The sequence below is a fragment of the Callospermophilus lateralis genome, chromosome 3 (assembly GCF_048772815.1).
Source record: "Callospermophilus lateralis isolate mCalLat2 chromosome 3, mCalLat2.hap1, whole genome shotgun sequence".
In the NCBI taxonomy this organism is placed as follows: Eukaryota; Metazoa; Chordata; class Mammalia; order Rodentia; family Sciuridae; genus Callospermophilus; species Callospermophilus lateralis.
The window spans coordinates 26,736,077-26,750,017 of record NC_135307.1 but is presented as its reverse complement, the minus strand read 5'-3'; the positions used below and the strand labels follow the sequence as shown (position 1 = coordinate 26,750,017).

General features: G+C 39.7%; 2 protein-coding genes across 2 annotated transcripts in view; one reads left to right on the top strand and one right to left on the bottom strand.

Moving 5' to 3' along the window:
- Positions 1-2,591, bottom strand: part of Tmed8 (transmembrane p24 trafficking protein family member 8) — a 47,408-nt gene extending 44,817 nt beyond the window's left edge. The window contains exon 1 of the mRNA XM_076849797.2: positions 2,436-2,591. Coding sequence (XP_076705912.1) covers positions 2,436-2,553 — 118 coding nt within the window. The 5' untranslated portion in view covers positions 2,554-2,591. The remainder of the gene's footprint in view (positions 1-2,435) is intronic.
- A 340-nt stretch (positions 2,592-2,931) lies between these two features.
- On the top strand, positions 2,932-13,398 carry Samd15 (sterile alpha motif domain containing 15). Its single transcript, XM_076848070.2, has 3 exons — positions 2,932-4,746; positions 6,226-6,324; positions 13,039-13,398. Exons 1-3 carry the CDS (start codon positions 2,932-2,934, stop codon positions 13,249-13,251), a joined length of 2,127 nt encoding a protein of 708 aa, XP_076704185.2. The 3' UTR covers positions 13,252-13,398.
- Positions 13,399-13,941: the final 543 nt, after the last annotated feature.

Sequence of the window (13,941 nt, the reverse complement as noted above, 5' to 3'; positions counted from 1 at the left end):
TTCAGTGCTGAGGATTGAACCCAGTGGCTCTATTTCTGAGCTACATCCCCCGACCAAAGGCACAGACAGAGGTTTATTTAGAAAAGTAGATACTTATCCAAGGGGTAAGGGGAATAATCTCAAGAGAGAGAGAGAGACAACTTTGGGGTAAAGCAAGGAAAACACATTCAAGAGAGAATGAAGGCTATCTCCAAAGGGAGATACAATCCCCAGCTCTTTTTGAGACACAGTCTCTCTAAGTTCCCCATGCTGGCCTTGAATTTGGCATCCTCCTACCTCAGCCTCCCCAATCACTGGGATTACAGAAATTTGACCATGCCCAGAAAGACATAGCCTTTATAGGTGCTTGTTTACTTAATATTTCTTTTAGAAATTAGCTTAGAATTTCTTCCCCAGCCCCCCATGGGAGGAATAGACGAACTTTAGATATGGCAAAGGGGAGTGAGGGGAAGGGAGGAGGCATGGGGGTAGGAAAGAGGGTGGAATGAGATGAACATCATTTGATAAATATATGTATGAAGACACAAATAGTATGACTCTACTTTGTGTATAACTAGAGACATGAAAAATTGTGCTCTGTATGTGTAATATGAATTGAAATGCATTCTGCTCTCATACGTAACAAGTCAGAATAAATAAAATTTTTAAAAAGATATAAAATTTTCAAGGAAATTTTTAAAAATTACTGAAAAAAAATAATTTCTTCCCCCCACCCCCCAGCACTGGGGAATGAAAAACAGGGCCTCACACTGCTGGGAAAGTGCTCTACCAACAAGTGACAACCCCACCCATGCTTAGAATTTCTATGGCTTTAATACTAAATATATGCCACTAATTTTTAATTTAACATAAAGCACAAAAAGTTCAAAATTTTAAAAGGCAAAAATTGTTAGATGTTTTATCTGTTGTTGCTGTTGCTGTTGTTTGGGGGGGGGCGGGTTCTACCTCAGATTGAACCCAGGGCACTTAACCACTGAGCTACATCCCCAGCCATTTTTTGTATTTTTATTTAGAGACAGGGCCTAGTTAAGTCTCTGAGGCTAGCTTTGAACTTGTGATCCTCCTGCCTCAGCCTCCCAAGCCGCTGGGATTACAGGCATGCACCACCACTCCTGGCTGTTAGATGTTTTAAATTTAAAAAAAAAAAAAAAAGTTGGGTGGTTCACAGGTATGGGTGCATGTGTTTGGGTGAAGTAACATTATGAGATGGGAGACATCTGGGGTACAAGTAAGAAAGCCACCACCATTTAAAAGAGATACATCCAGAAATATCTCCTCTGGCAGCACTGAGAGTTTAGCTGAGCAAAAACGGGCTTTAGTCTCATAATGGATAACGGAATGTAGTGAGTACCTTGGGCTTCATATTAAGTGTGTTAGACTCAAGGCCTCATACAATCCTCCCAAGGATCCTATAAGGCAAACACTATCAGTACCCACATCTTACAGAGAATGAAAGTGAGAAAGAGAAGTTAAGGGACTTGCCCAAGTTTACTTAAGAAGGAGGAACTATACTCCAATCTAGGCTCCACGGATGTGCCTCAACTACTGTACTTCGTGGTGTCACTTTAACTTCAAGCCTGGAAAATGATTTATTTACTGCTTGGCTCGCCCAGTTCTCTCCCCTCTCCCCTTCTGTATTTCAGAGACCATCCATCCTTTTAGATGCATTTGGTGTGGTGATCCCCAGACTGAAAGGTAAAAGTGGAATACATTGTCCCTTTCATCTTTGCACAGTGAAGTAACCCAAACGGAGCAACTTGCTTGGATGGAAATGGACAGTCCTGAACGAGAGCATGAGAGTCTTGGGGAATGGGGGAGATCGCCAAAATTCCTACTGCAGCCTGTTTGCGGCCTTTGCTTTGACTACTAAGTTCTTTGGAGACCTCAGCGCCTACCTGTTCGGTCCCGCTCCCGCCCGGGGGAAGGAGGGGGCGGCGGCGAGTGCACGGATGGACCGGGGGCCTGAGTGCACCTAGGCGAGCGCGAAAGCGACGCTGCCAACCCGGATGGGGGAGAAGCGCGTGGAAAGACAGGGGCAGGGGACAGACCTGGGGTCGGCTGTGGAAACAGAAGCTTGAGGCGGCAGCCCAGGTGCGTGGGCCCACGGAGACGCTAGCGAACCCCGGCCGCAGCTCGAGGGGCGCCAGCAGAGCAACCCTGTCACTGCCACCTGGGCTGGTCTGAAAGGAAGCGCGGCAGCAACCGAGGCATTTCGAAACGGAGAACAAAATAACCTCGAGCGCCCTCAGGGCCCGGGTGGCTGCGGCGGCGGGGACAAGGTCGCGCCTCAGGGGGAGCGGGCCCCGCGCGCGAAGGGGCTGCGGAGGTGGGTCCGCGCGGCCCGGGACCCCGGGCAGAGCGCCGCAGAGACTCGCGCCGAAATGCGGGGCCCTAGGCGGGCGGCACCCACCCGCCAGCGTCCTGGCAATGCGTACCTGCGGCGGCCGCCAGGCTCCCCTCCACTCCGGAGCTGTCCCCGACTCCGCCCGCCGACCCTCGGCGGGCTGCGGGGCTCCAGAAGCCCGGCCCCTCAGCCGCCTGCCAGTCCGACATCTGCAGCCCGCGCCCGGAGCGTCTCCGCCACCAGCCGCTGGCGGCTCCGGAAACAGCCGAAGGCCGCGCGAGCGAGGCGGCTGCAAGCCGAGAAGAGCCGAGGGAGCCTGGGGCCGGAAGAAGCGGCGCCGCGACCGCGGGAAGAGCGCACCGGCCCCGATGCGGCCCCAGGAGTCTGGCCCGCGGAGGCTGGCGACGCGGACGCGAGGAGGGCTACTGGCTGCCTTTGATCGCCAATTTTTAAAATCTGGGATCGGTTAGAATCCACAAAACGTGAGGAAGATTCAGGAAGACACTGCCGGAAATCGTAGTATCCATAGAGACGCTGTCGGAAGTTGAGGTTGCTAGGAGGCCTAGGCGCGTCCATTGAACTGCGTAATGGAGAAAGTCACTGAAGATTATGATTCTAGTCCTGATGAAAATGAGAAGTCAGAGCCTGAGAGGCCTGAACTTCGTAAATTGTCTGAAAATGCCGAACCAGACACCAAGACAGAGGCAGAAAATGACCAAGTGTCACAGCCACTAGAAACTGAGAAAGAGGAAGAGTCAGAGATTGCAAAGAATGTGCAGCCAAAACCAACCTGGACGTCTGAGGAAGAAATTCCTAAGGAGATCGAGGTAGAGCCATCTAGCCAGACTGATTTAGGGATTCCCCAAGTGTTAAAGTCAGAGTCACTGGGAGAGATGGGAGACGAGCTTTACAAGGATTTGGAGGCACCAGATCTAGAGCCACAAGAGGAGGCTAAACCAGATGTTACAGAGGATGTACTCACAGAATCAGCTTCAGAAATAGATATACAGTTACCAGCGGAAACCAAGTCTGAGGTTCCGGGGACCACAATCAATATGACAGGATTAGAGTTACTAAAGGAGTCTGAACAGGAGGTTCCAGAGGAATCACTTAGAGAGCAGAAGAAGGAAACAGATCTAGAACCTCCAGAGCAGTCCAAACTAGATTTTTCAAATGAGAAACCAAAGAAATTAGTTGAAGAGACAGATCTACAGCCAAAAAAGATGACCAAACCAGAGATTCCAGAGGAGACACAAAGAAAGTCAACTGAGCAGACTAAACCAGAGTTTCCAGACCAGAAATCAAGAAAGTCTACTGAGGAAGCAGATCTAAAACCTCCAGAAGAGACTAAACTAGAGGTTCCAGAGGAGATGCAACAAATGTCAACTGAGGAGAAAGTTCCAGAGCAACTAGAGGAGGTCAAATCTGAGCTTCCTGAGGAAGAATTAAGAAAAACAATTAATGAAACAAATCTAAAGCCATCAGAAAAGACCATATCACAAGTTCCTAAGGAAACAAAAAGAAAGTCAACTGAAGAAAAGATTCCAGAGACAGCAGAAGAGACTGGTCTAGTACTACAACATGAGGTCAAACCAAATGTTCAAGAGGAGACACAAAAACAGTCAATTCGGGAAAAAGTTCTAGAACTATCAAAGAATACCAAACCAACAGATCATAAAGAGAAGCGGAGAAAATCAAGCAAGAATATAGGACTTGCTCCATCAGAGAAGTCTGAATCATGGGAAACACCAAGGGAGTCAACTGAGGAGAAAGGTCTAGAGCCACCAGAGCAGTCTAAATCAAAGTTTCAAAAGAAGGAACCAAGAAAATCAATTGAGGAAACAGGTCAAATGCCACCAAAGAAGACCAAACCTAAAGTTCAAGACAAGACACAAATGGAGCCAAATGAGGAGGAAAATCTAAAGTTACCAGATGAAATCAAACCAAGAGAGAAACATACAGAATTATTCAAGGAAGAAGAGCCAGCACCAATCAAATCTAAGTATTCTATGGATAAGGATCAGCTAGAAAACCCCAAGTTTCAAACCATAAAAGTGTCAGTAGAAGAAACTGACACAACTTTTAAAAAAGACTATGCAGCTAGACGTCTCAAACAAAGTGAAATGGAATCAACTAGTACAAATTATGAGTATCCCTCAAAATTTCCAAAACTGCTTCATCTTGTTGATATCTTAGACCTCCCAGAGACTCACACAGGCTTAAGAAAGACCTTTAGTGAAAAGAAAATTACAGATTCAGGCCAAGAATTGAAAGAAACAGCACCTAAAGATAAAACATCCCAGCCAAAAGAAAAGGAAACTGCATTACAATTCGAATATCTTAAATGGAGCCCAGAGAAAGTTGCAGAATGGATTAGCCAGCTAGGCTTCCCTCAATACAAGGTAACAAAAATAACACTTTTAAAAATCATATGCTCTCATCCTACCTCATACTTCCTCTACCCTGACCTGAGGTCTTTCCTCTTCTTCACTAGGAGTACAGAAAAGTCCTGGACTCTGGGGAAGGTAATCTGGAGTATGTGTGTGTGTGTGTGTGTGTGTGTGTGTGTGTGTGTTTCTGAGGATCAAACCCAGGGCCTTGCACATGCTAAGCACACTACCACTGAGTTCCGCCCTTGCCACTGATATATATTTGTATTTTAGGAGAGGAAGGGAGGGTCATGTTTGTTTTTTCAAAAGTTAGGTACTATGGCATGCGCCTGTAGTCCTCACACTTGGGAGGCTGACATAGAAACATCACTTGAGTTCAAGAGTTCAAGACCAGCTTGGGCAACAACATAACAAGGGTCCATCTTAAAAACATGAATAAGCCAGTCGCAGCAGCTCATGCCTATAATCCCAGGGACTTGGGAGGCTTAGGCAGGAGGATCACAAGTTTGAGGCCATCTGGGCAACTTAGCATGACCCTATCTCAAAATTAAAAAGGGGTAATGATATAATTTAGTGGGGGAGGATCTCTGAGTTCAATCCCAAGTACCTAGTATGTGTACCTCGTATATAAACAGTAATAATAATAATAATAATTAGTAATAAATCATTTGTTTTTCCTCTTTATTCCAATGATTATATTTCTCTGCAGTCTTTGAAAAAAAGGACCAAGAAATTTGCATAGGCCTCTTTTCATTAAAAAACAAAACCTATATTTTAAAATAGATTTTGTCCAAGCTAGACTTTCTGGTACTTTGTCAAGTTGTTTTAGTGGCAACTCCCTTACCTTGAACTTTTACTGTTAAATTCTTGTGTATGCCCCAAATATGTCATGTACCATGAGCACTTAAGAGTAGTGAGTTAGTCAATTAACCCAAAATAGCTTTATCAAAAACATAGTGTTAAGTCTCTTAATTTACTAATTCCAACTAAGATTTTAGGCTACCACAAAACATCACAAGATCTGAAATCTTTACCTCTTGTACTTAAAGATGTAATTGAAACCAGCTACTCAGGAGGCTTGAGGAAGGAGGATTGGAAGTTCAAGGCAACTTAGCTTGACTCTGTTTCAAAATAAAATTAAAAGGACTGGTGATATAGTTTGGTGGTGGAGCACTTGCCTAACATGTGCGAGGCCTTGGATTCCATTTCCAGTACTGCGGGGAAAAAAAGGAAAGGAAAGGAGACGTGAAGAATCATTGGTTGTAGCATGCCCCACCCCCCCAAAAAATTTAATTAGCCTGAAATTTTATCAAGAGCTTAAACAGAAAATATGTTGTACTATTAGACTACAAAATGAATTTAATTTTTTTCTCAGTATAGGGCTGGAGACTAACATGATTCCATTCTGTCCTTCATCCTTCTCTCCATCCCTCCTTTTTCTTCATGCTAGCTGCAGAACATTTTTAAGTGTTGTTCTTTTTGTACTGACAGGAGTGTTTTACCACAAATTTCATTAGTGGCCGAAAACTCATCCATGTAAATTGCTCAAACCTCCCTCAGATGGGGATAACAGATTTTGAGGACATGAAGGTGAGTTGTATACAAAGTGTCCCTGAGGAGCACTGTACCAATGCTACCATGAATCCCAGACAAACCTCCTTTTCTTTTGATTCTATTTCTGACCATGGTGTCATTGTCCTCCCAGCCTCCCAGGCTCACAGTGATTGCTTCCTCTCTGTCCTTTGATCCCTACAAACATCCCAAGAACTGTCAGTTTCTCCTGTGGCATTTCAGCTGGCTGATTCTCTCCATCCCTGATTTTCAGGCCCTATTGCCTCACACCTTGTACACTGAAGTAGCCTGTCACTTTGAGTCTCTCTCCTTAGGCTCTTTGGATTCAAGGGATCTGTCTTTAGACCTTCAATGTCCAACCACTCATATATTATTTGGAAATCTTCTTTGGATCCTGTCTGTCTGTTTACACCATAGTCCCAACTTCGTAGTTTAGGATTCAAGGCCCTCCACAAGTTTTCTCCAACCACATTCGCTCCCCACCACTCCTCTAGTGAATCTTTGCTGAACCTGCCAGGCTCTCTCAGTTCACATTCCTGTCTGGTGCATGCCTCCCCCTGTGTCTTTGCTCAGATCCTCTTCTCCTGTTTTATTAATATGAATCTTAATCTTACTTCAAGACCAATTTCTCATTCTCATCTCCCCAAGAAGTCTTTCCTGACCTTGCCATCCCATGTAATCCCTCTTCTCAAACTCTCATAACACTTTGTCTCTGATACCCACTTAGCGTTTATGTAACACCACACGTGTTTTGTCTGCTTTGCTGCCTAACATTAAAACAAGTTACTTTAACCTCCCCGGGCCTCATCTCTCCAACACCACTAGTCCGCGATCACTCTCCTTTCCTTACTATTACCTTACATGGGCTGGGGCTGTATGTAGATCAGTAGCAGAGCGCTTGCCTAGCACGTGTAAGGCACTGGATTTGATCCTTAGCACCGTGTAAAAAAATAAACTAATAAAATAAAGGCATGCTGTTTATCTACCACTACAATTTTTTTTTTTTAAATATTACCTTCCTTAGAGCTGGGGATATAGCTCAGTTGGTAGAGTGCTTGCCTTGTAGGCTCTGGATTCAATCCCCAGCACCAAAATAAACAAATAAATAGATAAAGAAATATTACCTTCCATTTGTAGTGTTTACAATATATAAAGCATCACATACATAATCTTAATTGTAAACTTTGCACTAGCAGCCCCACCCCAACATAACAGGATTCACACTCTACAACCATGCCCATAAATGCTGTACCTCAGTGATTGCCAAACACGGGTAGTCTTCAGAATACGAGATTTTTAAAAAAATATTCTTTTTAGTTGTAGTTGGACACAATACCTTTATTTATTCACTTGTTTGTTTTTATGTGGTGCTGAGGATTGAATCTTGCACGTGCTAGGCAAGCACTCTATTGCAGAGATACAATCCCAGCCCCATTTTTTTTTTTTTTTTTGGAAAGGTAGATTTCTAGGCTCCACCCTCCAGACGTTTTAATTCATTAGGCCTGGTTCAGGCTGTGGAATCAGTTTTCTAGGATCTTTCAGAACTTAGAACTATGTAATTCCATAAGATATATGGTTCCAAAAATAAGAAAATTACACTTATTACTATTCAAGTCCTTTTACTGGCACTGAGATATAAAAAAATTTTTTTTTTTATTATTAAACACAAGCCTTGAATTCTGCTAATAGCTATCCTTTGCCAAGTGGTTACTGTGTGTTGGGCACCATACATATGTTATTTCACCTAATCCTCATTTTTCAGAAGAGAAAACTGAGCTGAAGCAATTTACAAGAGTTTATTCAGATGATAAGTTTAAGAGACAATATTCAAATCCGTTCTATGTGACTCCCCAATCCATGTCCTATTTAAATCACTCCTGTACTGCCTCTCTAAATGAACACTCTTATAACCATGAAATTCCATGAACGAAATATGAGAAGGACTACTTATATATGGTATTTCCAACCATGCCCTCACATAGTTACCAAATACTGTCAGATAAAAATCTTACTATTTTTATGTTCAAATATAATACAGCTATAATTATAAGATCTTATTTCTACCTGTAATGAATTTTCCTAAATAAGGAACAGAATTAACAAAAATAGTAATTTGTAATCCAAACTCCTAAAACATTTAAAGCTCTTTATCATGAGAGAGCTTTTTTTTCCTTATAGTGCAGGGGATCAAACCCAGGGCCTTGTATAACAACCTGATCACTTGTTTAATGTGATGACAGCCAGGTTTCCTTACTCTAAAGTTACTGTGTTTCCCTCTGAGCAAGCATTCTACCTCTGAGCTCTATCTCCAGCTCTTTTTGTTTTATTTTGAGACAGGGTCTCATTGAATTGCCCAGGCTAGCCTTGAATATGCAATCCTCCTTCCTCAGCCTCCTTGTAGCTGGCACCACTATGTCCATCTAAGAAAGCATTTTTAAGAGTCAAATTCATATTACTTAATATTCCAATCCCAAAAGTACAGTATCAATTGTGCAATAATAAAAATCCTAAAATTCTTTTGATCTTGTAAGCAAAGGAGAGGTCTTAAAAATCTTCTGAAATCTTCAAAAGTAAATGATGAACACCCTTATTTGTCCTTAGATCCCAAAAGTTTGAATAAGCAAACTTCATAATTGTTAGAGTCTGTAAACAAGTCAGGATGGCGCCTGGCATTTTGCCAGAGAAATGTTAGAGTCTGTAAACAAGTCTGGATGGCGCCTGGCAAAATGCCAGGGGGAGTGGTTTGTGAAGTAACGCCAGCTAGCCATTAAGTGTGGAGATTCCTTATTGGTTGACTGCTGTATCTATTTTATGCTAATTAAGATAAGCTGTGTGGAATGTATAAATACCACTCCTGTCCTACAATAAACGGCTCCTACTCCTACTGTATCAATCTACACAGGTTGCTCGTCACCCCCTGGTTATTTTGCTGCAGCCGGACTGCGGCACATAATACTTGTTTTCAAAGTCACCAGACAAATTTGGCCTCTCCATGAGGTGACTAGAATAACATAAAGAGCAGTATGTTCAGGGCTGGGGTTGGGGCTCAGTGATAGAGTGCTTTCTTCATATGTGTAAGGCACTGGGTTCGATACTCAACACCACATAAAAACAAATAAATAAAATAAAGATATTGTGTCCATCTACAACTAAGAAAATGTTTTTTAAAAAGCCAGTACATTCAGAGGTATATTGCATAAACTTTGCTTGACAGTTAAATCCACATGAAAAAGTAAATTCTACTCTAAGACAAGGGTGACTTCCTAGAGATCATTCATGCATTTAAGTATGCTGTAGTCACCTTTCTTACTTATAGAAGAAACATTTTCTTGTTTGTTTTGCTGTGCCATGAACCCAAATCCAGGGCTTTGAGAGTGTTAGTAAGCTCTCTGCCACTGAGCTAAAACACCAACCTCTATAGAAAGCATTTTTAATCCCACTATTGTAATTATAGCAACCAATACATTCACAATTTACCTGATAACTCTTAAATAAGTCAGTTTTATTTATTCTAGGGACATGCCAGACAAAAGAGAATTACCCTTGCTTGTTTGTTTGTTTCTAAAAAAAAAAATTCATTTTTCTTAGAAAATTTTTCTCAAAATACCTACTACTTACTGCATCAAGTAAACAAGAAATATGATAAATATTTGGAGATAAACATAGATGAGTTGCTAATGCATTTTGTATGCATGATTTTTGTATTCTAAAGTATAGCCTCATAAATTTCATATTCTCTCAGTAATTTTTCTGCATTTGGCCTTGTTATGAATTATTTAAGCAGCACAAATTCATACCATTGTCAGAAATTAAGATTTCTAAACAGACATGTTTCCTTTTTTAAAAAAAAATATTTTAATTTGTAAATAATTTCAATGTAACAGAACAGTTGCAAAGATAGTATAGAGAGTTCCTGTATACTTTGAACCTTGCTTCCCCTAATGTTAACATCTTATGCAACTATAGTGTATTTATTAAAACTAAGAATATAGCATTGACAATAGTACTTTATTATTAAAAAACAGACTTTATTCATATTTCCAGTTTTTCCACTGATGGATAATTTTATTTCTAGGATCTAGTCTGAGATATTACATTGGACTTAGCTGTCAAATTTCCTTGGTCTTTTCTAACACAATAGTTTGTTGATCTGTTTTTTATAAACTTGACACTTGAAGATCAGTAATATGATATTATGTAAATTTCCTTCAATTTTAGTTTCTCTGATCTTTCCCATGATTAGACTAAAATTATGGATTTGGGGGAAGACTACCAAAGAAGTGATAAGCCCTTCTCATCATATCAGGGCTACATGATATCAACATGATTTATTACTGGAAACTTAACCTGATCACTTGTTTAATGTGGTGACAGCCAGATTTCCTTATTATAAAGTTACTGTTTCCCTTTTATATCTGCTCTTTAGAAACAAGTTACTAATTCCAGCTCATATTTAAGGAGAGAAGAGTTAGGCTCCCATCTTTTAGAGTGAGGAGTATCAAAAATTTATGAAAATACAGTGAAACAACCACATCGATAAATATATTGGAGAGGATAGTCTGAAGCTATGCAAACATCTGCTTTTCAGAGTTTTGCCTACTAATCTTAGCATTCATCAATGGGTCTTGCCTGCTAAATTACTACTATGTTGTTTTAGTGATAATTTTCTATTTTCCTTCTTTCTTCAGGGTAGTTAGAATTATTCTGAAGTTCTTCACATTTACTTGTCCCTTTCCCCTCAGTTTTTATCTCTTCATTTATATTAGTTTGGATCAATGGACATTTATTCTTTGGGTTACAAGCCAATACTGTTATGTATTTTGTTGCTCAAATTATTCCATTTCCTTTTTTTTTTTTTTAAATTGGGAGCTCTTTTAAATTAGTTCCTGTGTCCTTTTGACATGCCCCATTTAAAAAAAAAAAAAAAAAGTATCTCCCTACTTTCTGGCACTACTATTAGCTTCAGGAACATCTTACATTTTCCTTGCTGCAGCTTGGTTGCTTTTATCAGAGAAGAGTTTTTAGAAACTAAAATATGAGCACTAGTTGTGCTTGTTCCTACCGGAGTGTCATGCTTCTAGGTACTTTCAGTAGAAAGATCTTAGAACTATATGTATTCATATTAACCTCTGTGTACACAAATATCTATCTTATTTCTGTATCCATATATATATAAGTATTATATAATACAATAAGTATTCATATTGATCTAACTCCAGTTAAACATAAAATGATTTATTTTAGCCTTTTCTTATCTCCTTCCTACCTCCAAACCCACTTGTTTATTTGTAATTTATTTTCTGACAGTGAAAAACCTGATTTATCTATAAATATGTATTCTGTGAGAAATTTACCAAATAGAGTACAGTGTTTGTGTATAGTTTTGTCTTTAGTCTTACATTATCTAGACAAAGCACTATTTTCCAAAGTTAAAGTTATTTAGACTTGCTCCATTTTCCCCCACTCCTTGCAGGTAAATTATGTCTTAGTTTGTAATATAGTTAGATTTATTTGTCCACAGTCTATATGCCATCTTGGAGTTTACCCAAGGGATTTTGCATACACTAAAGTCATTGTTTGTCAAGTATAGTTCTATGGGTTTGACAAATGCATAGGGCCATGTATTCTTGAATTTGTCAAAACAAGAAGATTATGTGATTATGATCCAGAAAACCATATACCCTAAAACTTCTCTGTATCCCCTTTGTATTTGGCCTATCCTTCTACCTCAAACCCTCAAAAACACTGATCTGTTTGTCCATATAATTGTGCCTTTTTAAAAATATCCCTAAATGGAACCAAATAATATATAGCCTTTGGATCTGGCTTTTTTCCCTTAGCACAATGCATTTCAGATTAATCTATGTTGTTACAGGAATCAACAAGCAAATTTTAAAGATACTATACAACTGCATTATAATAGTGGTAGAGATGACTCATATTTGAACCATGACAATTACGTCTTTAGGTTTAAAGTAAATTATAGTTCCAATTAGGCAAATGTGCATGTAAGGTAACCAAACAGTGCACAATAAATTGATAATGTTGAAGCAAAACTATTAATAGTTTGCAAATAAAAGCAAAAATAACAGCCTTTGAAACCATGACCAATAGAAAATATAGTGATGATATATTAATAATAGAATCTTCTTGAACGTTACTGGCATTACAAATATTTGCTTAAAGTCATATGAAATAGGTGCTCTGCAGAGGTGCCAAGCATTGAGTGTGTGTCATTTTCATGAATGTGGAATTAAGACTCCTTAGAAAACTCTTAATAATTAATGTTCATGACTACCTATTTCTAATAATCCTTATTAATTTCAAGTATATTACTAGTAAGTTGCTTTAAGTATTAGGCAAAAATAAAGTCTATTGCTTGTTATTTGTTCATCAGAACCAAAGAAAGAACTCATTTTTAGATAAATACATAGTCCATCAGAGAATCCTCATTGTCTATTGATGAACCTCAAACATACTTTTAGAATCACTGAATTGATGGTTAGATTGTATTTCCTAATTCCAAAGTGACACTTTCACACTTTATAACACTTTTAATTAAGCATTATACTCGATGCTTGACAATAAGTTTGTGAATGTTTTTTCATTTTTAATTTTCCCACAGAAATCGCTTAAGAGATTAGCATTCAAGGGGCTAGGAAACTGCATAAAACTTTTATTTAATTGTATTTTCAAGTCAGTCTCATTAAAAATATTATCCTTGCATTTCAGGTGATTTCTCATCATACACGGGAGCTACTGGGAATTGAAGAGCCATTATTCAGCCGCTCCATCAGGCTTCCCCATCGGGACAACATTGGCCTATTTTTAGAGCAAAAAGGTCATACTGGGGTAAAATCTGACTCCTTGACCTTCTCTGAATTTGTCAAAACAAGAAGATTATGTGATTATGATCCAGAAATAACTGACTCTGAAGAGAATTAAGGCTGTTAACATTGTACGTAACTATAGAAGAAAGGTATTTCACTCACATTGAAAGATCAGACATAATTACTTGGGAGAAGAGGTGTGGCGTTTTTTATTTTTCTTCTCTTTTTCATTAAGGATCAGAGTTAGAACTGCTGGCTCCATTCCTAGGTCTTCTGTGATTCCCAGCACCTTCCCTTTATTTGTGTTTCAATTTAGCCCCTCCTTAAAACAAAGATAGCAATTCTTCTTGGATAATTGTGTAAGAATTCCTGATACATTCTAATAATACACCTGGGTAGTAGGAACATGCTGGAGGAACTATAACTAAAAATAAAATCTTCCAGCCCAGATAATCCTTTCCATGAATGTAGAAAAGAAGCCATTTTAGTACTGAATAAACATTGAACTGTTATCACATCATAGGCAAGCTGTCAAAGATATTGCAAAGTCAAAAATAACTCACTGTATAAGACAGCAAGACAGATTACAACCTATTACATGCATGTTAATTATCCGTATCTAATGGAAAAATAAAAATTCTCATAAATTGATCACAAATAGGAAGTTACTACTTGGAGCCAGGCCCCCAGGTTAACCTCCCACAGAGAAAGGAGGTAGTTCACCACCGGTCTCAATACTCAGACATTTCAAAAAAGATGGCTCGCAAGGCCTCCAAAAGAACTCTCCTGGAGTATAAAACTGGCA

Excerpts from the sequence above, each read along its gene's own strand:
- Samd15 (XM_076848070.2), top strand. The coding sequence starts at position 2,932 with ATGGAGAAAGTCACTGAAGATTATGATTCTAGTCCTGATGAAAATGAG. Across the intron at positions 4,747-6,225 it reads TAGGCTTCCCTCAATACAAG|GAGTGTTTTACCACAAATTT; the intron begins GTAACAAAAATA and ends TTGTACTGACAG. Across the intron at positions 6,325-13,038 it reads CAGATTTTGAGGACATGAAG|GTGATTTCTCATCATACACG; the intron begins GTGAGTTGTATA and ends CTTGCATTTCAG.